This window comes from Mesoplodon bidens (genome assembly GCF_964165515.1).
Source record: "Mesoplodon bidens genome assembly, chromosome: 19".
Classification (NCBI taxonomy): Eukaryota; Metazoa; Chordata; class Mammalia; order Artiodactyla; family Ziphiidae; genus Mesoplodon; species Mesoplodon bidens.
Window position 1 is genome coordinate 27893600 of NC_138179.1, and position 25764 is coordinate 27919363.

The 25764-nt window shown below is 46.9% G+C and overlaps 1 protein-coding gene across 1 annotated transcript; it reads right to left on the bottom strand.

The window, feature by feature from the left end:
* Positions 1–20729: 20729 nt before the first annotated feature.
* On the bottom strand, positions 20730–22602 carry UBB (ubiquitin B). Its single transcript, XM_081219460.1, has 2 exons — positions 22447–22602; positions 20730–21784 (listed from the first exon to the last, which is right to left on the bottom strand). The coding sequence occupies exon 2, from the start codon at positions 21776–21778 to the stop codon at positions 20861–20863; it is 918 nt and encodes a 305-aa protein (XP_081075586.1). The 5' UTR covers positions 21779–21784; positions 22447–22602; the 3' UTR covers positions 20730–20860.
* Positions 22603–25764: the final 3162 nt, after the last annotated feature.

Sequence of the window (25764 nt, forward strand, 5' to 3'; positions counted from 1 at the left end):
TTTTAAAAAGACAGATAATAATAAGTGTTGGTGAGGATATGGAGAAGTTGGAACCCTCATACACTGCTGGCTGATTATATGGTGCAGCCACTTTGGAAAACAGTCTGGTTGTTCCTCAAAAAAATTAAACATAGAGTTACCATATGACCCAGCAATTCCACTCCTAGGTAAGTACTCAAAAGAAATGGAAACTTAAGTCCACACGAACACCTGTACACAAATGTTCACAAGAGCATTATTTATAATAGCCAAGTGGAAACAACCCAAATGTCCATCAGCTGATGAATGGATAAATAAAATTCTCTCCATACAATAGAATATTATTCAGGCATAAAAAAGAATGGAATAATGATACATGCTACAACAGGGATGAACCTTGAAAAAATTAGGCTAAGTGAAAGATGCCAGTCACAAAGGATTTATATTGCATGATTTCATTTATGTGAAATGTTCAGAATAGGGGACTCTACAGAGACAGAAAGTAGATTAGTGGTTGCCTAGGGCAACAGGACTTAGGGGGTAATGGGGAGCTGAAAGTTACAGGGCTTCTTTTGGGGATGATGAAAAATGTTCTAAGTTTGTGATGATTGTAAATATGCCAAATACCATTGAATTGTATGCTTTAAATTAGAGAACTATACGTGAATTTTATCTTAAAAAAGAAAAGAAAGGTCCTCTGAGCAGAGAAGAATGCCTGTGTTTTTAGTCGGAAATGAATCAAGCAGAGAAACACAGCTTCCTCAATTCCAAGGCCACTGGACTCATGTTTCAAAAAGCTTCAACCAGTCCAGTCTCCATGCAAGGAAAATCTCCCCCAAGCAGTCTTTAGGCTCAATCTTTCCATGTGTTTCACTTCACACTTAGTAACTTTTTGTAAAGGCATGTTTTTTCACTTGAATTGATTTTCAGAGTCGATTTTAACAAAAACAAGTGAGAGGTTCAAAAAAGGTGCAGCATGGGACTTCCCTGGTGGTCCAGTGGTTAAGACTCCGTGCTTCCACTGCAGGGGGCATGGGTTCCATCCCTGCTCTGGAACTAAGATCCCGCATGCCACGCAGCAAAAAATAGAGAAAGAAAGAAAAAAGTGCAGCTGAGATATCCTTTGGAGAGGGGAACTAAGGGTGGAGGGTGGGAAGGCAACTTCCTTTTCCATATGCATCATTTGGACTATTTGAATTTTTTACCACTGCCTTTAGAAAAACAAATATGGCATCTCTTGCAGAGTTAAAACAAACAAGCAAACAAAAAAACCCAACTCAACTGTGCAAGAGATGTCTAAAGACTGTGCGTAATTAATGTAAATTCTAAAGAGAGGTGGGAGAGAGGGGTCTAGAGTGGGAAGGAGGGAATTGCTCTGGCCTCGGAGGGAAGGGAGGGTGGGACTTGGGGGGGAAGCAGGGTGCACAAGCCAGAGCCTGCACCTTTGCTTCTCCCAAAACTTGGTCCAGAGCCTGGGCTGGGCCTGTTTACTGGCCAGATGCAGCCTCTCTGAGCAGCTTTGTGTCTGAGACTGACAGAGAAGAAATAGCAATAAGTCAGTTTAGGAGGCTGGACAGGCTTCCTGGAACAAGGGAGACAGGAACTGGAGTTGAGCAGAATCGTACTGGGAGAGGAAAATACTGGCTGAGGTGGCACCCTGGCACCCTCAGAGGGCCACGGAGGCCAAGGGTGCCTCCTGCAGGAGAACGGGACCAAAGTCCTGCTGCTGTGGGTGGGGCCCTCCTGGCCTGGGAGGCTTCTGGCTCTCAGGGAAAGCGAGATGCCCCTTCCCACACGGCCTCAGCGCCCTGGAGGCCACTGCTCAGCCAGGCCCAGATGTGGGGCCTCTCTCCCGGAACTCAGAATAACCACAGCCAGGCCGAGGGCCAAATCCGGGGGCCCAGTCCCAAGCGCATAGCCTCTGGGGAATTTCCCCGACCTCGGGCTGGATCTGGGCCCGTTCTCAACAGCCCCCGCTATTGGCTAATGGATGTCTGATTTAACTACCGAAAAGACCGGGAGAGAAGGATATTCTGTCGTCTGGGAGACAAGAATAGAGAAAGGGGGTGTGGGGAGGCGGAGGCGAGATACAGACGGGGCAGAGAGAGGAAGTTCTGGTCCAAGGGACAGAGTCAAGCCCGATAAGAGGGGCACAGCCTGAGGCCAGATAGGCAGGCCAGAACCAGCGACAGCGACAGGAGAAAGACCAGACGCAGGGTGAGTCAGCCTGGACCAAGGAAGCATCAGATAGCCTGACCGAGACGAAGGACGAGCCGGGATGCGTCCGAGGTCGAGCCAAAGAACCCGCGGTCGAGCACCGAGGGGTGAATACCAATCAGGAGACCAAGCGGGTGACGCAAAGGGCCCGCCTCAGCCACGCCCACACCCGCGACTCCTCCCCTCCGCGCCTCAGCGTCGCTCGCACACCCAGTTTCCCGAGGGAGCCCCTCCCTTCGCGTCCCCTCAGTTGCCCGCCCAGGTGAGGCCCCGCCCCTTTCCCCGACGCGCCGCGGGAGCCCGGTGACCGCGGTCCTGCTGGGCCTACCAGGTAAGGACGCGGTAGGAGCGCGGCAGAGCCTCCCCTCTGACGCCCCCCTCCCCTCCCCTGTCACAGCGCGGGAGTGCGGGCGTCCGGGCTGGGGCCCCCGCCTCCGACCAGGGAAGCGGGTGCGCGCCCACGGGGCGCTCCCAGCGGGTAGGAAGGCACCTGCCTCGGGCTCTCTGGGCGCGGGCAAAGCTGGAGGCGCGCGCTCGAGCCGGCGCCTCGCAGGCTTTCTCTTTTTTACGCCCCACCTCCACGCTGGGAGGGAGATCTGTGGGCGTCTCGATTTCAGAGAAGCGGAAACGGAGTCTAAGTCAGGTGAAGTTAACTGGCTCGCTCTCGATTACAGCTCAGTTCGCAGGTGATGGCGGTGGGATTGGAAGCAGGCGGTCCCGTCTCCCTTTGCGTTCCCATCTCTTTTTTTTTAAAGTCAGGTTTATTGTAGTATAACTTACACCCTTTAAAACTTTAATGTGCTTTGTAATTTTTAAGAATTTACACCCCTTTAAAGCCAACAGGTCAGAGAATTTTGACAAAAATATACAAGCATGGGCTTCCCTGGTGGCGCAGTGGTTGAGAGTCCGCCTGCCGACGCAGGGGACACGGGTTCGTGCCCCGGTCCGGGAAGATCCCACATGCCGCGGAGCGGCTGGGCCCGTGAGCCATGGCCGCTGAGCCTGCGCGTCCGGAGCCTGTGCTCCGCAACGGGAGAGGCCCCAACAGGGAGAGGCCCGCGTACCGCAAAAAGAAAAAAAAAAAAAAAAAATATATATATATATATATATACACACACACACACAAGCATATGACCACCACAGTGGTCAAGATACAGAACACTGTCGTCACCCCAAAATGTGCTCTGGTGCCCCTTTGCCCTCTCCTCCCCCACCGCCATGCTCTGGTAACCACTGATGATTTCTGTCCTCTACATCTGCGGTCTCCACAATGTCATGTGAGTGCAGTCACACAGGATGTGTCATCCCTGGCTTCCTTTAAGGTCCCAGATGTCTTGCTTTTGCTGCAGTTCCCCTTGGCAGTGTCTGACCACCTCCCAGACCCCTAGACTTTGAGGAAAGTTTGTTGTCCCTGCCTGGGGCTAGTGCAGTCCTGGAAAGGAAGGATGTTTTGAAGGTGCCTTGGACTACATAGCATATAAACAGACATTTATTTCTCTTAGTTCTGGAAGCTGGGAGTTCAAATCAAGGCCCCAGCATGGTCACCTACCGGTGAGGGCCATTGTGGTAGCCAGGGCCTTCTCCCTGTGTCCTCACCGGATGCAAGGGCAGCATCCCTCTGGGTCTCCTTTATAAGGGCACTAATGTCATTCATGAGGGCTCCATCCTCCTGTACTAAGCATTCCCAAAGCCCTACCTCCTAATACTGTCATCCTGTGCAATAGGATTTCAACCTGTGGGTTTTGGGGGCACACAGACTTTCAGACCACAGCAGAGGGAAGGACAAGTTGACTCAAGAACCAGGGACAGGAGTGCAGAACAAGGGTTTAGGACGTTTCAGAAATGCCATTCACATTTAGACTTTATCATGTAGGTCGTGGAGAGTGAGTTAGAGTTGAATGTTAGACCCTCCCTCAGAGCCCCAGGGTGCCCCAGGGGGCTGCCTCAATGTTAAAAACCCATCTCAGAAGAGAAAGATTGTTGGCCAGAAAGGCTGAGTGTCCAGGCCAGCACAGCCTGAAAGCAGCACTTTGGTCCAGAGAGTTGGAGCGAGAACAGGAAAGCTTATGCATCAGAGTCTCCTTTGTTTCTCTGCGTGGTCTCCTTTGGTCCCAGTTCCACTTTTTCTGTTTGTTTTGCGGGGATCTCTGCCTTTCATGGAAGAGGTTTTCCTTAAATGTCTGGCACCAAAAAGCCAGCTGTGTGGATGGGGCTTCACTGAGCATCCTCCATGGGTGATGTCACAGTTCCCACAGTTTAGCAGACAGGTGTCCACTTCATTCCCCCTGGTCAGCAGGGTCTCCTCTGTGCTTGGCTTCCCAGGGCACTAGGTCTCAGCTTCTCTACTGAGTTACGAGTGGCCATCCACCGTCCATGGTGCAAACACTGATGGCCGTGCCTCTGCCTGGTCTCCCCTCCCACTCTCTTTGTCCCTGTGGATTTACTTTTTTTTTTTTTTAATCTTCTTTGATCACTTTAGAGGGGCTTGGGGAGGAAGCCATTTTTAAACCATGGTTGTGATGTTTTATTTCTTTTTTCAAGACAATCTGAAGTCATCCCCACCCCCTCTGCCCACAGAAGGTGAAGAAGTTGAAGTTGGGACAATGTGCAGACCACCCTTTGGAGGTGTTTCATTATACAGGGAAGCAGGGAGGTGGCACAGTAACTAAGGAGACGTGAGGTCAAGGTGAGGGGGGATTGTTTGTTTAAAGATCAACTGTCCATGAAATGACAGATTCTGTTTGTATGCTGATGCATGTCCAGTGGTCAGTGCAGGGGGGAGGGTACCTGCAAGAACAGGGACCTCGAGAAGGTGAGAGGATGGCCCAAGTGGAGGCTTTCATCTCTGTTCATGGAGCGAGAAAAGGAGTCAGGTGGTCCAAATGTGGACAGGTTTCAGGCCAAGGGTGGGAAAGTCTGATGGCCGGTGTTTTCTCAAAGAAACATGAGGTCAAGGTCACCATCTGGGAGTAAGGGTGTGGGAAGGTTGAAGAAATAGAGCTTATCACCTCTTAGAGAAATGGAGGAGAACTGCAGGGCAGTGTTCAAACCCCTTCGAGTTTTGTCGTCATGAATTTAAAATGAAGCCAGTCAGCTGAGATGTGTTATACCCTCCCCCAAAGGCAGGTGCAGGACTCTTCCAGGCTTTAGGTTTTGCTAGGTGACTAGGGAAGAGGAAGAGGTGTGTTTCCAAGGGAGGGTATATGCAGGGATCAGACTCTCTCCTCCCTCCCCCACCCCAGCAGCTCCCAGGGCCCTGGGTACCCCAAGGCTAAAGGGGTTCCCAGCCTCTCTAGTAAATAAGCCAGGTACCACATGACAGCTGGTGCAGAGATCTGCCCGAGCCTGAGAAACTCAGGGAGAATGTCAGAGAAGGAAAAAGAGGGAAGGGGCTTTCCAGAGGCTGAAGTAGGGGGCCTTAATTAACCTCCAACCCAGAGAGCTGACCCTGCCCAGTAAAGGGTTCATGCCAGGGGCTGGGGCTCTGAATTCACTTCTGTACCTCAAACCTGCAGAAGTGCCAAGGCTCTACCCAGCTCTGAACTCACGTGTGCAAAAGTTATTTTAATTCTGACTTCAATGGTTGGTTTTATGAAAGTATTTCCTCTTTTTCTTTGCTCTTAGCTATATATATTTTCCTTCTTTCTTTTCTTTTTTTTTTGGCTGCGCCGTGTGGCTCGCAGGATCTCAGTTCTAATTAGAGTTTTTGTCTTTTTTGGATATATGCCCAGGAGTGGGATTGCTGAATCAAATGGTAACTCTATTTTCAGTTTTTTAAGGAACCTCCATCCTGTTCTCCATACCCTCTCCAGCATTTTTATTTGTAGACTTTTTGATGATGGCCCTTCTGACCGGTGTGAGGTGATACCTCATGGTAGTTTTGATTTGCATTTCTCTAATAATTAGTGATTTTTTTTTAAGGCTGTGTTGGCTCTTCGTTGCTGCACGCGAGCTTTCTCTAGTTGTGGCGAGCGGGGGCTACTCTTCGTTGCGGTGCACGGGCTTCTCATTGCGGTGGCTTCTCTTTGTTGCGGAGCGCGGGCTCTAGGCGAACGGGCTTCAGTAGTTGTGGCTCGTGGGCTCAGTAGTTGTGGCTCTCAGGCTCTAGAGCGCAGGCTCAGTAGTTGTGGCACGTGGGCTCAGTAGTTGTGGCTCACAGGCTCTAGAGTGCAGGCTCAGTAGTTGTGGCGCACGGGCTTAGTTGCTCCGCCGCATGTGGGATCTTCCCAGACCAGGACTTGAACCCGTGTTTCCTGCACTGGCAGGTGGATTCTTAACCACTGCGCCACCAGGGAAGTCCCAATTAGCGATGTTATTAGTTAGCACATCTTTTCATGTGCTTCTTGGGCACCTGTATGTATTCTGTGGAGAAATGTCTATTTAGGTCTTCTACCGATTTTCTGATTTTTATTGAGCTATATGAGCTGTTTGTATATTTTGGAAGTTAAACTCTTGTCTGTTGCATCATTTGCAGATATTTTCTCCCCTCCCATAGGTTGTCATTTCATTTTGTTGATGGTTTTCTTTGCTGTGCAAAAGTGTATACGTTTGATTAGGTCCCATTTGTTTATTTGTGCTTTTATTTATTTTACCTTTCCTCCCCTCCATTTTTATCTCCTTCTTCCAGGACTCCTATTTTCTAAACGTTACCACTTCTACTTTTATCCTCCATATCTCTTAGCTTCTGTTTTATATTTTCTGTTCCTTTGTTCTTTCTTTTTTCCTTTTGGGGAATTTCTGTTCTTCCAGTTCACTAATTCATTCTTCAGCTGTCTAATTCATCCATTCAAGAGAATGTTTAAATATTATTTTTTAGTCCAACTGTTACGTATTCAACCTAGTCTCTCTTATTGGTTCTTTTTGATGTTTTTGTTTTCTTGTTTTGTAGTTCCAATAGCTTCCTTATATCTTTTAACATGTTTATTAATCTAATTTAAAATTCTTATTCTGAAGATAATGCAGCGTGTAGCTTTTCTCTTGAAAGTGGTAATGTCCTTAACCTGTGGAATCTGGCCTGTCTCCAAGCAGATAGTGTCAGAATTTAGTTAAATTGTAGGACACCCAGCTGGTGTTGCTGAATTGGTTGGTGTCGGGGGGAAAAAAACAACCTCACATTTGATGACCAGAAGTATCAGAAGTGCCGTATTGAGAGCAGAGGAGGTTGCCATACTATATCCTCTGGGTATATTCTGTTCTATCCACAGGCCCCAACGAGCTCAGCGCGTGGGGAGTAGATAAACCCCAGAGGGAGGCTCCAGAAAAACACAGCCAGCCACCCCTCGACCCACAGAACAACCCCTCCAGGCCTGTTTCCACACTGTGCTCTCCAGAGGGAATCAGCATTAGGACTTACCCCTACAATGTCATCCGTTAGGCCTGGTTGTTTGCAGGGGGGATGAGTAGGCGATTGCCGAAATCAGTCAGTCCCAGCCTGTTTTTCTCAGCGTCTCCCAAACGCAGGAGGTCTGGGCTGCCCTGATTTGGCTCCAGAGGCCTGGAGCGGAGATGAGAGTCACTGGAGGGGTGGCAGCAGGTACTGCGTGTTCCAGCGCAATGGTCGGGGAGAGGCAGGAGCAGACCCACTCCTCCATTTCATCGTCCTGGTTCAGAACAGCGCGTCCTGCCCCACCCAGCACCCCAGGAGACTTTCACACCCTCTGCTCTCTTGAGGAGCAGCCCTCAGGGTGCCTGACCCTGACCTAGCTTGGTATTTATCATCCCTGGTAAATGGGGATGTTACAGGCCTGTTCCACTTGATGACTGAGCATGTTTGTCTGGGTGGCCTCAGCACTTTGCACAGGGTAAGAAGAACCAATTTTTTTTTCCTTTTTTAACTGAAGTATAGTTGATTTACAATGTTGTACTAATGTTTGCTGTACAACGAAGTGACTCAGTTTTACACATCTAGACATTATTTTAAATATTCTTTTCCATTCTGGTTTATCCCAGGAAATTAGACAGAGTTCCCTGTGCTATACAGTAGGACCTTGTTGTTTATCCATTCTAAATGTAATAGTTTGCATCTACTAACCCCAAACTCCCAGTCCGTCCCTCTCCCTCCCCTCCCAGAAGGGCTAATTTTATTTCCACACACGTGAGGCTTTGGAGTAAGGCTCAGAGCTCGTATCCCCAGGAGATGTTTAGGCCTGGATTCACACAGAGCTGTTCGGCCCCATCTGTCCAGATGGAAGTGGTGATATTTGCTGATTTCTGGGTGAGACCAAACCATGCCCCACAGAAAGTTTGTGTCTCCACCTTCTGCCCCTTACGTTCTGTGTTCCTGGGTCACCCCAGAGAGCCTGCACAGATGGTGTATTTACTTTGGGGTATGTCTTTAGGCATGGGCCCCGTATTTCACTATAAATTTCCATGTGAGAAGACCCATTTCATGCCCCACTCACCGGAACCCCGTGGCCAGAGCTTGGAGCCGTGCTGCGCTGCTCTGGCCTGAAATACAAGTGGGGACGGCAAAGCTGGAAGTGAGATGAGTGAATTATTTTAGGTGGGTGACGTGAGTCTGCAGGGGAGCAGCCTCTTAGAGGAAATCATCAGCACTTAACTGGGACTGAGCGGTCTCCACCTGCCTTCTTGTGGTTTTACAGAAAAGAGGAGAGGAGGTCGCAGAGGTTTCAGCGTCGGGAGGTGGAGGGGGGGCAGGTGCCGGAGGAGCAGAGGATGCGACGTGCAGACTCCTGCAGCCCCCGCTGCATGCCTTCATCCTCTGCCTTCTCGCCTCTGGAGGTCTCTGTTTGTCTCAGCTCCCTGCTCATGCCCTTGGGTGGCTCGGGGCCTTGGTCCCTCCCGAGGTCCTGGCTGGTGTGGGAACAGGAGCCTCCAGGAAAAGCTTGGGGAGGAGTAGGATCATCTAAAAGGCCGTCAGAGCATCTGAATTGAAGTATTGGCTGCAAAAAGAGAGCACGCCGCTTGAGCTTCTAAAGGTGATTACGCTCAGGCCTGATGCTCAGAAAAACAGCTTTCACAGGAGTGGGAGGGGTTGGGGTGCCGATTCTCAGAAGCCAGGGCAAAGCAGGAGGTGTTGGGGCTGCCAGCTAACCCACATGTAGCAGGGTGGGAAGGCTGAGGATTATGGAAGGGGAGAGCATTCTCCCTGGGGAGTAAGGCCTTCTTTGGGTAAGCCCCAAAGGCCCTTTTCTCTCCCAAATGCTGAAGCATCCCCTTTGCTGGATGCAATGGTCAGTATTTTCCGCTCTGACTCAGGGCAAGCAGAGCAGTTCTGAAAACTAGAAGTCTGAAGAAAGGCAAGCTGAGCAGAGCCAGGCCTCCCTCCGGCCTTCTCCCGCTCCAGAGCCTGCTGCGCGGATGGATGTGAACTTGCTGCTGCTTCGCGCAGCAGCCTGAGTTCTGGGGCCAGGTGGCCCTGCTGGCCCAGCCCCTCCACTCCTTCAGCGTGTGGTCCATGCCTCTCAAACACTGGACTGGAGGGATGGAGGGAAGGCCCCCAATTTTCAGGACGGCTCTCTCACTTCTTTGGCCCAGAAATCATAAAGAAAAAGATTGGCAGATTCCTTTTGAAATCCAAAACTTCGGTTTTTACACAGACACCATAAACAAAAAGTGAAATAACCCTATTAATAACACTATTAATCACAGTTATAACAGAAAAATGATTACTTTTTAGAATGTATAAGGCGGTCCTACAAATTAATAATAAGAACGGGCAAAGATGTGAACAGGTAATTTGCAGTACAAACTAATGTCAAAAAATGCAAAAAGTGTTTAATCTCACAAGCTTAATCAGGGACATGCCAATTAAAACAGTGTCATTTTTGCCCTTCAAATTATCCAAAATTAAAGTGATTATTAATATATATTGGATATGGTCACCTTATCTTTGATAAAGGAGACAAGAATATACAATGGAGAAAAGACAGCCACTTCAATAAGTGGTGCTGGGAAAACTGGACAGCTACATGTAAAAGAATGAAATTAGAACATTCCCTAACACCATACACAAAAATAGACTCAAAATGGGTTAAAGGGCTTCCCTGGTGACGCAGTGGTTGAGAGTCCGCCTGCCGATGCAGGGGACATGGGTTCGTGCCCCGGTCTGGGAAGATCCCACATGCCGCGGAGCGGCTGGGCCCGTGAGCCATGGCCGCTGAGCCTGCGCGTCCGGAGCCTGTGCTCCACAACGGGAGAGGCCACAGCAGTGAGAGGCCCGTGTACCGCAAAAAAAAAATGGATTAAAGACCTAAATGTAAGGCCAGACACTATAAAACTCTTAGAGGAAAACATAAGCAGAACACTCTATGACATCACTCACAGCAAGATCCTTTTTGACCCACCTCCTAGAGAAATGGAAATAAAAACAAAAATAAACAAATGGGACCAAATGAAACTTAAAAGCTTTTGCACAGCAAAGCAAAACATAAAAAAGACAAAAAGACAACCCTCAGAATAGGAGAAAATATTTGCCAATAAAGCAACTGACAGAGGATTAATCTCCAAACTTTACAAGCAGCTCATGCAGCTCAGTATCAAAAAAAACCCCAATCCATAAATGGGCAGAAGACCTAAATAGACATTCTCCAAAGAAGACATACAGATTGCCAACAGAAGCATGAAAGAATGCTCAACGTCACTAATCATTACAGAAATGCAAATCAAAACTACAATGAGGTATCACCTCACAGGTGAGAATGACCATCATCAAAAAAATCTACAAACAATAAATGCTGCAGAGGTGTGGAGGAAAGGGAACCCTCTTGCACTGTTGGTGGGAATGTAAATTGATACAGCCACTATGGAAAACAGTATGGAGGTTCCTTAAAAAACTAAAAATAGAACTACCATACGACCCAGCAATCCCACTACTGGGCATATACCTTGAGAAAACCATAATTCAGAAAGAGTCATGTTCCACAATGTGCATTGCAGCTCTGTTTACAATAGCCAGGACATGGAAGCAACCTAAGTGTCCATTGACAGATGAATGGATAAAGAAGATGTTGCACATCTTCAATATACAATGGAATATTAGCCATAAAAACAAACGAAATTGGGCTTCCCTGGTGGCGCAGTGGTTGAGAGTCCGCCTGCCGATGCAGGGGACACGGGTTCGTGCCCCGGTCCGGGAAGATCCCACATGCCGCGGAGTGGCTGGGCCCGTGAGCCATGGCCGCTGAGCCTGCGTGTCCGGAGCCTGTGCTCTGCAGCGGGAGAGGCCACAACAGTGAGAGGCCCGCGTACCGAAAAAAAAAAAAAAGAAACGAAATTGAGTTATTTGTAGTGAGGTGGATGGACCTAGATTCTGTCATACAGAGTGAAGTAAGTCAGAAAAAGAAATACAAATACTGTATACTAACACGTATATGTGGAATCGAAACAAAAGTTTAAAAATGGTTGTGAAGAACCTAGGGGCAGGAGAGGAATAAAGACGCAGATGTAGAGAATGGACTTGAGGACACGGAAAGGGCAAAGGGTAACCTGGGACGAAGTGAGAGAGTGGCATGGACTTATATATATTACCAAATGTAAAATAGATAGCTAGTGGGAAACAGCCACATAGCACAGGGAGATCAGCTCCGTGCTTTGTGACCACCTGGACAGGTGGGATAGGGAGGGTGGGAGGGAGACGCAAGAGGGAGGGGATATGGGGATATCTGTATATGTATAGCTGATTCACTTTGTTGTACAGCAGAAGCTAATGCACCATTGTAAAGCAATTACACTCCAATAAAGATTTTTAAAAAAAAAAAATATATATATATAGGGGATTCCCTGGTGGTCCAGTGGTTAGGACTCCATGCTTCCACTGCAGGAGGCGCAGGTTTGATCCCTGGTCTGGGAACTAAGATCCTGCAAGTCAGGCAGTGCAGTCCCCAAAATATATATATATGAGGGTCTGGAGAACTAGGTACTCTTACGCAATATTGGTAGGAATTCATATTGGTATAGTTTTCTTTTTTATTGTGTTAAAAAATACATAACAAAATTTACCATTTTAACCCTTTTTAAATATAAGATTCAGTGGCATTAAGTACATTCACATTGTTATGCGACCATCACCATTATCATCTCCAGAGCTTTTTCATCATCCCAAACTGAAACTCTACACCCATTAAGCACTAACTCCCCATCCCCTTTCCTCAGTCCCTGACAGCCACCATTCTGCTTTCTGTCTCTATGAATTTGATTACTCTAAGGACCTCATATAGGTGGAATCGTAGAGTACTTGTCCTTTTTGTCTGGTTTATTTCACCAAGATTCATCCACATCGCATGTGTCAGAATTTCCATCCTTTTCAAGGCTGAATAATATTTCGTTGCATGTAGTACCATCTTTTTTTTAAATAAAGCATTTTATTTTTTAAATTTTATTTATTTATTTATTTATTTATTTATTTATTTATTTATTTATGGCTGTGTTGGGTCTTCGTTTCTGTGTGAGGGCTTTCTCTAGTTGCATTGAGTGGGGGCCACTCTTCATTGCGGTACGCGGGCCTCTCACTGTCGTGGCCTCTCTTGTTGCGGAGCACAGACTCCAGACGCGCAGGCTCAGTAGTTGTGGCTCACGGGCCTAGTTGCTCCGTGGCATGTGGGATCTTCCCAGACCAGGGCTCGAACCCGTGTCCCCTGCATTAGCAGGCAGATTCTCAACCATTGCGCCACCAGGGAAGCCCTGTACCATCTTTTTGAAGGGCAACTTTGTAGTAATCACAGATTTAAGTGCCATATTCTTTGATACCATTCCACTTCTAGCTATATCCTGAAGAAATATTTGCACGTCTGAGATGAGACGTTCTCAAGGATATTCACTGGAGCATTGTTTTATTTGTTTGTTTATTATTTTTTTGGCCACCCACCGCATAGCTTGTGGGATCTTAGTTCCTGACCAGGGATTGAACCCGTGCCCCCTTCAGTGGAAGCCCGGAGTCCTAACCACTGGACCGCCAGGGAAGTCCCTGCAGGGTTGTTTTAATAGCGAAAAAACCCCACAAATATCCATCAGTAAAGAGATAGGTAAAATATGGTCTATCTGTACTGTGAAATATATTGTAGCAATTCAGAAAGAAGCAGGGAGATCTATATGTGCTGGCTTCAAGCTACATGAGTATGTTCTGTACAATTCCTTTTATGTATAATTTTTAAAGTATGTTTTTATATAATACATACATATGTAAACACATTAGAACAACCTGGTGGTAAATACACTAAACCTTTACCAAGTGACACAGAGAAAGATAAGTGTGGTGAGGGATTCCGAGGAGGGACACTGAAAAAGGACTTTCAAGTTTTATTCTATACACACACACACACACACACACACACACACACACACACACACACACGTATCCATTGATTGAGTCTTGACAACTGGATCACACTCACTGTTATTTAAGTAAAAAATACTGAGAAAATAGGAAATATGCTGAATTGAGTATATTTGGATTGTAGGTTTAATGGGTGCTTTCTTTTTCTGTATTTCTCAAGTTAATTACATTGAGTATGTATTACGTTCATAATTAGGAAAGCAATAAAATTATTTTTTAATAGCGCTTTTTTAAACCATTTTAAAAATTGAAGTATAGTTAATTTACAATGTGTTAACTTCAGGTGTACAGCAAAATTATTCAGAATATATATGTTCTTTTTCAGATGCTTTTTCATTATAGGCTATTATAAGACATAGAATATAGTTCCCTGTGCTATACAGTAGGTCCTTGTTGTTTTTTTGTTTTTTGTGGTTTTTTTGGCCACGCCGCCATGTGGGGTCTTTGTTCCCTGACCAGGGATCGAACGTTTGCCCCCTGCAGTGGAAGCGTGGAGTCCTAACCAGTGGACTGCCAGTGAATTCCCGGGTCCTTGTTTAGCAATAAAATTATTTTAAGGAAAACATGGTGTACCTACTATGAATTATTATGCAGACATTAGCAGACATTAGCAAGATTGAAGTAAATGTATACACTGGGACATGTATACACAAGTGTGTCTGTAGTGGCATAGAAATCCAGAAGGATACCTACAATGTGTATCCTTACAGTGTCCTTATGAACCAATAAGTAATGTTCCCATCACCCCTGATATAATTAATTCCACTCTTCTTCTTGCTAAGTTCCTGCTATACAGGCCATCATATTGATCTTGGATTTAAGCTTTCTTCTGCCGTAGGACCTTTGCACATGATGTTCCCTTTGCCTGGAACACCCTTCCCCCAGATATCATGAGGCAAGTCCCTCTTTTCCTCCAGACCTTTGCTCAAATGTCATATTATCTGTGGGGCTTTCCCTGATCACCCAATGCCCTTTATTCTGCTTTATTATTTTTTTTACTATAGCACTTTCCATTATCTAAAATATGATGTGTTTACCTATTTGTCTGTCTCCTCTCCTCTTTAATGTAAGTTCTGTGAGGGCATACTTGGTCAGTTTTGTTCATTGCTATATTTCCAATGCTGGAAACACAGTAGACGATAAATATTTGTTCAATGAATAAATGGATGGAAAAATAGTCTCTATCAGTGGTTTGCTTGGGGGGGGGGCGTGAGAGAGGTAAGAGGGGATTTTTCACTTTTTACTAGATACTCCTATATATCATTGGATGCTTTTGTGTGTGTGTGTGTGTGGTATGCGGGCCTCTCACTGTTGTGGCCTCTGCCGTTGTGGAGCACAGGCTCCGGACGTGCAGGCCCAGGGGCCATGGCTCACGGGCCCAGCCACTCCACGGCATGTGGGATCTTCCCGAACTGGGGCACGAACCCGTGTCCCCTGCATCGGCAGGCGGACTCTCAACCACTGCGCCACCAGGGAAGCCCTCATTGGATGTATTTTATCAAGAGCTTGTATCACTTTTGTATTTTAAAAAAAATCAGGTAATTTTTTTAAAAATCACATGTCCAAAATTTACTACTGTTTTGTCTGTTAACAGCTGATGAAGACAAGCCGTAGCAAGTACCAGCTGACTAAGAACAACTTACAGAAGAAACATTTAACCTGCAAAGTCTTATCCATTACCCTGTGAGTTGGAAAAATGTTTTCCTTTATATTGTTCTCTTTTGTATTTGTGCTGCTCTATTTTTAAAATTTTTATTTATTTATTTATTATTTGTTTTTGGCTGTGTTGGGTCTTTGTTGCTGCGTGTGGGCTTTCTCTAGTTGCGGCAAGTGAGGGCTACTCTTTGTTGTGGTGCGAGGGCTTCTCATTGCAGTGGCTTCTCTTGTTGCGGAGCATGGGCTCTAGGAGCTCAGGCTTCAGTAGTTGTGGCGCGTGGGCTAGTAGTTGTGACTCGCGGGCTCCAGAGTGCAGGCTCAGTAGTTGTGGCGCACAGGCTTAGAGAGCTCCGCGGCATGTGGGATCTTCCCAGACCAGGGCTCGAACCCGTGTCCCCTGCATTGGCAGGCGGATTCTTAACCACTGCGCCACCAGGGAAGCCCCTGTGTTGCTCTATTTTAGTAGTAGAATATCCAGACCCAGTTTGTGACACTCCCTGAGGCCAGCAATGTTTCTGCCCTGCAGAGGCCAGGAAACCAAGCAAAATCAGCAGTGCTGGGTAGGGAGATGGGAGGGGTCATGGTTCTAACAAGGTTTCTCAAAGTGTGAGGGATGTTACCTGATTGAAAAGTTAAGTGGAAAAAAAAAAAAGTGAAATTGGAACACACTGGGTTGAACCACATTAAACCGGTTCCTTTAAGGCAGAACTTCTTGGAGTCTTCAAGATGGTCTCCAAGGGGGATGTAACAGACAACTTCCTGAGCTCCTGTGACCACAGAATCCTTTCACAGTGGTTGTAATGTTTGGAGGACAGAGAATCAGAGAAACAGAGAATGTTTCCCTGATATCAGGGAAACACTGATATCAGAAACTTGTGACGGTAAAGGTGTTCCTTAAGAGGAGTGCTGGTGTTAACATGGTCAGAGGAGTAGGTGCTAGAGTAAATTATAGGCGTTGACAGACCTACTAGCTGGAGAGTGACACTCAGCTTCTGATGGTCACGAAAAAGCGGGGGAGATAAGGATGGTGATGGGATCAAGAAAGTATGAAAAAAGGAAAATCTCAAAACTTATTTCCCAGTTAGTATCGTTGCACTAAGTGAAAGATCCTTTCCCAGAAATCAACATTTATCTAAAGCTTCCATTTGGAGTTGGCTGGGCCTGACTGAAAGAGAGCCATGACTTGCCCCTTCAGATTATTTGAGGAACGAGCAGAGTGTATCTAAAATGAAGCTTGTGATGGACTTCCCTGGTGGCGCAGTGGTTAAGAATCCACCTGCCAATGCAGGGGACACCAGTTCGAGCCCTGGTCTGGGAAGATCCCACATGCTGCAGAGTAACTAAGCCCATGTGCCACAACTACTGAAGCCCGTGCGCCTAGAGCCTGTGCTCCACAACAAGAGAAGCCATCGCAATGAGAAGCCCGCGCACCGCAATGAAGAGTAGCCCCCACTCAACACAACTAGGGAAAGCCCGTGCGCAGCAATGAAGACCCAACGCAGCCAAAAATAAAAATAAATAAATAAAATTTAAAAAAAATAGAATGAAGCTTGTTGAGGTTCAGTAATCTTGTTGAGGTTCAGTAAGTCTTGTGAGATGTAGTTTCCATGGAAAATGAAACAGAGACTTGTGCAAAATAAGTCTACTCTGTGCAGTTTGGGAGTGCGGCCTGACTTCAGGGCGGAATGACTGCTGGCCCTTGGACAGGGGCCCGCTTGTTGTGAACACTGCTGGTGCTGTGTTGTCAGTGACTTCAGTCCTCCTGGAAGCCTGGGGGTGGCGATAAAGAAGGTGAAATACATCTCCCTTCACAATCCCCCCTTTCCTCTCCTGAAGCCACACACAGGGGCCCACCCATCTGCGTGCTTGTGCACATGCGCACACCTTTTTCTCTAGCATTTTTCACTGTCTTGAATGGTGTTCCATGAGTTCCTATCTCCTTCATTCTGTTGAACTACTGCATTATCATCATTTAACCACTCCCCTTTGGTGGGCGATTAGCTTGTTCCCAGTTTTGTCATTACAGTAGCATTGTCAGCACTAGGCAAGTTCTTCCATTGTTTTAAGTACTTCACATGTGATCCTCATAACTACTCTGATAGGTATAACTACCCCATTTTTATAGGTAAGGAATCTGATGTACTGACAGGATAAATGAGTTGCCCAAGGTTACAAGCCAGTAAGTGGTGCAGCCACATATGAACTCAAGTAGCCCTGTGTCCAGAGCAACACTCTGAACCATTACATTAGACATTTTTACGCTGAGGGCATATGATCTTTTAAATTGAATAGACCTAATTTTATGTAAAATCCACTGTGCCGTTCTCATATTTTTCATTTCACTGAGAACTGGCAAAAACTTATCTTGGAGCGGCAGCAGGCTACAGACCAGCCCCTGGGACCACTGCTTTCAGTACACCAAGCAAGTATTCTTTTAACACATCTTTGCACACACGTGTGAGCATTCTTTCAGGAAAGGTAACAAGAAATATATTAACAGAAACTCTTCTTTTATCAAATTCCTAAGTAAAAGGGAAACAGTGAAGATTACAAGTGGGGGTGGTTAAGCGGCAGCTTGTTCTGCAAACTCTGGCATCTCAGGGCACATAATGTGCAGTACAAGCGGTTCTGGTAAACACAGGGTATCTGCTTTCCTGTGATAGCACAGGTCCAAGATTAAGTTTAAAATAATTTGCAAGACTGACCCACATATACTTTGGACACCAGCCTAACAAGTCACGAAGGTCCCATAAGCATCCCTCTGTGTGATTGTTTCTGAGGTTATAAGGGGTGGAGAGGTCCAGGGAGACATTCCCTTAAAGGAAGGGCAGGTGAAGTATGTGCACCGTGGGCTGTAACGGAATATACATGTATCTTCCTTCCCATGGGCTCTTTAGCATTTGGACCAACGCTGGACTTGAGAACTATATTCCTGACAGTTGGATGAGAAGCTCACTGGACAAGGAACATTGAGATGAGTAGGTGATAGGACTGAGAACTCTCCTGGCTTGAGATACATCAACAAATCTTTATCAACTCTCCCATCCCTTTCTAGGTCATCCCACAGTTCCACACCTAATCACATTTCCCTACTGCATTGCTGACCCCTCAGTCAACAGCAGTCAGCTGGAACCACAAACCACAATTGGCCTGTTTAATTCAGTGTAGAGCAAGGTTTGAGGCCGAGAGTGAAAAAACGACTTCCAAAAACAACTGATAGCACAGGTTGTTGAAGACCAACGCATTTAGAGAGACTTTTCCTTGCTCAGATTTCAGGTGTGTAGAGTGAGTTTTGCTGAGATCCATGAATACCTTAAGGGATCCCTACAGATAGGAAGAGATCCTGAGAGAATTAGAGCAACAGCTGAAACCTTTTTTCCTCAAGGGATTCACAAGACTGCAGACCGGCGAGCCTGTCAAGTCAGTGATTTGGGAGAAAGGCCAATACAATTGTGCAAGTCCTATCGCCCAAACCAGCACTAGTCTTCACTTACTCAGGTGAAATGATTTTTCAGGTTTATTAAGTGTAACGTGTAGGAAAGAACTTTTAATCCTCAAAACCCGGCTTTACTGCAAAAGGCCTAAATTATTAAATATTCAGCAAAACACCCGTCCTGCAAGCAGCAGTTTGAGGGGCAAGGAACCTAATAAAACTTCATGAATTTTCTGAGCTATGTCAGAGTTGACACTTGGATTCCAGTCCTTGGTTTGCCTGTAACAAAAACCAGGCCTTGAGCAAGTCAAAACACTGGGACTGGGAAGGATATAACCTTCCAATCTGACAGTGAATATGTGTTCCCTTAAGTCTAAGGAAGGCTTTTTAAAGGCTTGATGTTTCATTACCACTTTTAATGGTTTAATATAAGCAGTTTCCTCCCTTTCTGGCCCAAGTTTTTACCACTCCAAGGAGTTGAAGCATTAACAGTCTAAAATTAAGAGCTACCTCGTGACGAACTTAACCAAGAAAACCAGGTAAGTATTCCAATTTAGTATTTCTAGGACAGAAGTTTAAGAAAAGCTACTGCTAGGGCAGAGTTCCTAAAATTATGCACCAAGCACTTCTCAGGTACACCTGGAGTTATCAACGGTGTATTTCTAGACATGATGCTTGGCTTTCTACATTTTTATAACACACCTCTGAGTGATTCTTACCCCTAACATTGCTCTTGTGGTTACACCAGCTTTAGTACCAGAAGAGCTATTTCCCTGACAGTTGGATGAGAAGCTAACTGGACAAGGAACATTGAGATGAGTAGGTGATACGACTGAGAACTCTCTTGGCTTGAGATACATGAACAAATCTTTATCAACTAGTGCAAAATTGAGATAACCGGGAGGGCTTCCAACTCCTCCCCCTTACTTGCACGTCCCTCCCCTCACCACTGTTTTGTCCCAAGTTGGGAACGACCACTTAAGTTACATTACAGCAAGTCGACTGTGAAGGGGGAAAAGGTTGAGAACTTAAAAGTATCGTAAAAAAAAATAAATTAAAAAATAGAGTATCTTGTGCCCAAAAAGATTCTTACTCCCTCAGTTTTCTATCAGTATTGGAAACATACTGCCTAGTGTTTATTGGTATGGCAGCACAAAAACTGCTTGTGTAGGGCTTAGACAAGATTCTTACCACGACCTGAATCAGAGAATCTCTTTTACTGGAGCAATCTTATCCTTACAGTGAGGCAAAGCTGTTAGTCATTACGAACCAATTATGTTAGGAACCACCTTAATTTGCTGCCTAACGCGCCCAAGTCAGCAAGTTGCCTTAGGTTAGTATACCTTTTTTTTTAGATGTTGGGGGTAGGAGTTTATTTTTGCTGTGCTGGGTCTTCGCTTCTGTGTCAGGGCTTTCTCTAGTTGTGGCAAGCGGGGGCCACTCTTCATCACGGTGCGCAGGCCTCACTTGTTGCAGAGCACAGGCTCCAGACACGCAGGCTCAGTAGTTGTGGCTCACGGGCCTGGATGCTCCGCAGCATGTGGGATCTTCCCAGATCAGGGCTCGAACCCGTGTCCCCTGCATTAGCAGGCAGGTTCTCAACCACTGAGCCACCAGGGAAGCCCTAATATATATACCCTTTTAACTCAGGAATTCTTTCAAGCAATTTTTCTCTCCACCTTTGTTGACTAGGGCTCCCACTTGGTTCTTGGCTCAGTTCACATAAAGCAGAATTAGGGTTCTGTATCATTATCTAAGGCTGAGCACTTAAATGTAATGCACTAGGAAAAAAAACCCACAAGGATAGTCAACAAATAATCACGAGATTGAAAGCACAACTGAGCAGCCTGGACCACCATCTGAGGTGGAGGCACACAGGCAAATTTGCTTTCTCTCAATATGCCTCCATATTCAATAGTTTTAAATTTCTACACTTTGAAATGGTTTTGACACCAAAATTCTAACTTGTAAATGATCTTGAACAAAGGACAAAGTCCCTACACCTTGGCACACCCAATGTTTATCAAAATCAAGTGACTTAATTTTGGTCATACTGACCTCAAGTTAAATGCTTTCTTTGAACACCACTTTAACCAGTTAAGAGTCCCCACCATCACCACATAATTTCAGGACAACACACACCAAATATGCTACCATGCAACAAAACCTTTATTAACATTTTGAACAAGTTCAGCTATTACTGAAACTATCTTAAATTGGGGCAAATAGCTAGAATGCAGTGTGCTGCCATTATTGGGCATTATGAATGCAAGACTGAATAATTAACAGCCACCCCTCAGACGGAGGACCAGGTGCAGGGTGGACTCTTTCTGGATGTTGTAATCAGAAAGAGTGCGGCCATCTTCCAGCTGTTTGCCTGCAAAGATGAGCCTCTGCTGGTCAGGGGGGATGCCTTCCTTATCCTGGATCTTGGCCTTCACATTCTCGATGGTGTCACTGGGCTCCACCTCCAGGGTGATGGTCTTGCCGGTCAGGGTCTTCACGAAGATCTGCATACCACCCCTCAGGCGGAGGACCAGGTGCAGGGTGGACTCTTTCTGGATGTTGTAATCAGAAAGAGTGCGGCCATCTTCCAGCTGTTTGCCTGCAAAGATGAGCCTCTGCTGGTCAGGGGGGATGCCCTCCTTATCCTGGATCTTGGCCTTCACATTCTCGATGGTGTCACTGGGCTCCACCTCCAGGGTGATGGTCTTGCCGGTCAGGGTCTTCACGAAGATCTGCATGCCACCCCTCAGACGGAGAACCAGGTGCAGGGTGGACTCTTTCTGGATGTTGTAATCAGAAAGAGTGCGGCCATCTTCCAGCTGTTTGCCTGCAAAGATGAGCCTCTGCTGGTCAGGGGGGATGCCTTCTTTATCCTGGATCTTGGCCTTCACATTCTCAATGGTGTCACTGGGCTCCACCTCCAGAGTGATGGTCTTGCCGGTCAGGGTCTTCACGAAGATCTGCATGCCACCCCTCAGACGGAGGACCAGGTGCAGGGTGGACTCTTTCTGGATGTTGTAATCAGAAAGAGTGCGGCCATCTTCCAGCTGTTTGCCTGCAAAGATGAGCCTCTGCTGGTCAGGGGGGATGCCTTCCTTATCCTGGATCTTGGCCTTCACGTTCTCGATGGTGTCACTGGGCTCCACCTCCAGGGTGATGGTCTTGCCGGTCAGGGTCTTCACGAAGATCTGCATTTTGACCTACAAAGTAAAACGTTAGTGTTTCACCTCAGGATTTTTTACTGCTTTCATAGCTAATCAATTTTACAACGAACAGTTTATTATTCTTAACTGCGTTAATGACTCTCACAAACCTCCCCCAATTACTAGACTAACCATTAAGTTAGTCACTGAACACAAAATTCCTTAGTCAAGACGGCAACTCAAACAGGATGGAGAATCGAAAGTGCTTTCTGAGATTACATCCAGCTTTCTCCCTTAACTGCTGCAGATAATTCGCTAAAATGCCCCCGCCCCAATTTCCCCCAAACCTAGTATCATGGCGGCATTAAAATAAAAATCCCGGTTAGATGGAGGTACGGTACGACACCTTCTCCACGTCGGGATTCAAATTAAAACCTTTCCAGAAGCCCCAGCCGACTACCTCTCTTCCACCTTCCCCCCCACGAACAGACACGTTGGAATCTCCATCGGTTAAGTATCCGTTGGCCTCTACGGGCTCGCGCGCCAACCGCCCCGCTCCCGACCCGTAAACAAGGCCCGCTCTTCCGGAAAGGCCGGCGCCGCGTCTCCTCGCCTCCCCTCCCCCACCCCTCCCCGCGGCCTCCGAGCCCCCGCCCGCTCACCCTCACGGACGCCCCCCTCTCCAGTTCTCCCAGCGCTCGTAGGCCGTGGGCCAGTACCTGTGAGCGAATCCAAAGATACTCCGAATTCAACGACACCGAGTCACCTCCACCGCAACGCAGCCGACTCCAACAGTGCCAGTCGCCTCTGACCGCTCCGATTCGGCGGGGCCGAAATTTATGCAACGTCTGTTGCGTCACTTATCACTCTTACGTAAGCGCCGTGTCCGTGCGCCGCTGAAAGTAGTTCGCTCGGCCCCACCTCCCGCGACGCAGTTAGGCCCTTCGACTGAGCCCTAAATTGCTTAGAGCCGAGCAAAGGATCCTAACAAATCAGCTCACCTCTCTTCCAGGTGATCCTTCTCCTCCTTTAGGAAAATGTAGGAAAATTATCGGGCGGATGAATTCGAGTTAAGGGGACCTTGCTCGAAAGCTCTGGAAACTTCCTTGCGGCGCCGGCGCTGATTGGTGGGGCGTGTGAGGCGAGGCCGGCGCTTATTGGTGGAGAGCGCGGCGGGTCGGCTGTTGCTGGGCTCCGGCTGGAGTGGTTCGGCACCGACGTTGCTTAGTAACTGAGTGCGCGTGCGCGGCAGAGCGGCGCCTTTGAGAGAGAAGCGTACTTCTGGCAGGGGTGGAGGAGGGGATCATCGCTCCTTCCTCCAAGGCTCCGACTCCTTACATGTCGTGTTTTCAGGGCTTTGGTTGGGACACAGCGGGCTCCGCGGTGACTTTCCTGAGAAGGGCTCCCGGTCCCGGTCTGGAGGTGCCCAGGCGCTGGGCGGAGGGGCCCGCAGTAGTTTTTCCCGGTGTCTGCTCTGAAGCATAAGCCCCCCTCACACTGCCCTGTTTTTATTTTTGTTCTTGTCTGGATCTGCTTTGCGGAGCTTTAGTCACACTTTACAGTTAGGGTGCTTTGGTCGTGCTCTGAGGAGATGAAATCTAGACTCTGTCGGTGGACTCTCTGCTGAGCCCCGGTTTCTCCCCCTACCAAGGAGGACCCTTCCTCCACCGCGGAGCCCCCCCGCTCCCACCCCATACCGTGGAGGTTCCTCCCGAGCTCTCTCATCGCGGAGCACCCCTCCCCCCAGCCTCTCCCCCGGCGAGGCCTACCCCACTCCCCATCCCCCCACCGCGGAGGACCCCCCCCGCCCCCCACGATCCCCACCCCAACGCACACTGCGAAGGCTCCCTCTTCCGCATCATGGAGGCCCCGCTCTCCCCCTACCCCAACGCGGGGGGGTCCCCGCCCCATCACCCTCCAGGTGACCCGGCGGCCGTGCTTAGATCTGGCACCGACCAAAACTGCACATCCCTTTCCCTCCTAGCAGTTTGTCCAGACTCTGGTGGGGAAAGAGAGGGAATGTGGATTAGGGAGCCGAAAACCCACTTGGAGAGACAGAGAATCCATGTACGAGAAATAACTAGTATTTTTAGTGTCCCATCAATGTGTTGGTTGTGCACGCGACAGTAAAGGTGGGCCTAACCAGCTCGGACTGGTTTCCGCGCACGGTGGGTATGGCCGCTCGTCCGCAGAGAGATAACCCAGGGAACGTGAGTAAGGCAGGCGTGTTTGGATCCGGAGCCCCGCAGCCCCGCGTCTAAGTCATGCAGGTGGAGGCGTAAACAAACATGCGACCGGCTGTTTGTCACGTAATAGCAGCCTCCCTAAGTTAAGAGGTGGTGTAACGATGTGCACATGAGTACCAACTGGCCAGCTGTCACTTAGAAAAGGTCGTTAGTCATTAAATGACATCTCTAAGCTTAACATTAAGACTGTGTCGGTGGAGCTGCAATGTGACAGGTTTATGAGTTAACGCCTAGACAGCTCTGAATTTATTAAAACTTGGTAAGATCTACTTACAGGAGTAATAGGAGATGGAAATAAAGTTTCTTTAAGATCATTTGGATTGGGAGGTAGTTGATAAAACGTTTATTGTGCAAAGTATAAATTTTCATTTTCGTTAAGCTGACAGTGAGTAGTCTGAGCTTGTTTCACCAAATCGCAGCTCCTCCTGAGTCATACATGTGAATTGGTAGAATGATCTAGAATGGAGATCTCATGGTTTGATATGATGACTTGGATGGGAATTCTAGCAGTTGCCAGAAATAAGTTAGTTATACAGCTTCCTGGTTTAATGTTTTACCGAAGGGCATTTGGTAACCTCAACACAGCAAACTGTTTTCAGAAAGGAGGCCTGTGCCTTCCTTGTATAATAAAAGCAAGATGAATTTTTTATGGCCTGTTTATAAATAAAACTTTTAATAATAGCATCATTTCTGGTGATAAATTGTAAAAGGTAATTGGTAAACAAATTAAAGACTAGACGGGCAAATTCCCCCAAATCAGGAATTTGGAAATCTAGCACAATACTTGGTATTGTGCTCAATAAATGTTTGTTCAGTGAGGTGCAGTTTCCCTTTTGTTCAACTGGGAAAAAAAAAAACCAAACAAACAATTGTGACAGCCTTAGACACAAAATACAAAACAGAAAGACAGTATTTACTTAACATCCATAGGCAAATAGTTTTTGCCTAGGCAGTTCCTTTGAAAAAAACGAAGAGGATTTGATTCTGAGATTCAAAGTGATGTTTTACTTAGCTAGATGTCTTTTAATAAAAATCTGTGAGAAAACTATGTTTCCAATTATAAATTCACAATTGTTTTCTTGACATTATCAGCTGATATTTAAAGTATGGAGTTAGTCTGCAGTTTGTCATTTCCTTGTCTGGCAATTTATCTCAACAGAATTATGAGACTAATTCCTAATTTCTTACCACCGAGTTAGAAACTTTGATATTGAATGTCCAAATGAACACAGAGCAAAATTCTAAGTTGTCTTTACACTGGGCCTCAAAATTACAAAAATCTGTCCATTTAAAAATAGGTACTCGGGCTTCCCTGGTGGCGCAGTGGTTGAGAGTCCGCCTGCCAATGCAGGGGACACGGGTTCGTGCCCCGGTCTGGGAAGATCCCACATGCCGCGGAGCGGCTGGGCCCGTGAGCCATGGCCGCTGAGCCTGTGCGTCCGGAGCCTGTGCTTCGCAACGGGAGAGGCCACGACAATGAGAGGCCCACATACCGCAAAATAAATAAATAAATAAATAAAAATAGGTACTCAAAAATGTTTTTACTGTGAAATATTACATACATATATGAAAGTTGGAGGTAATATAATAAACACCATATAACCACCACCCAACTTTATTAAATCTTAGCATTTTGCTATTTTGCTTCAGCTTTTTTTTTTAATATATAAATTTATTTAGTTTATTATTTTTGGCTGCGTTGGGTCTTTGTTGCTTTCTCTGGTTGCGGCAAGCGAGGGCTACTCTTCATTGCGGTGCGCGGGCTTCTCATTGCAGTGGCTTCTCTTGTTG

Bases quoted from the DNA above. Each gene is read 5' to 3' on its own strand.
- UBB (XM_081219460.1), bottom strand. From the start codon at position 21,778: ATGCAGATCTTCGTGAAGACCCTGACCGGCAAGACCATCACCCTGGAG.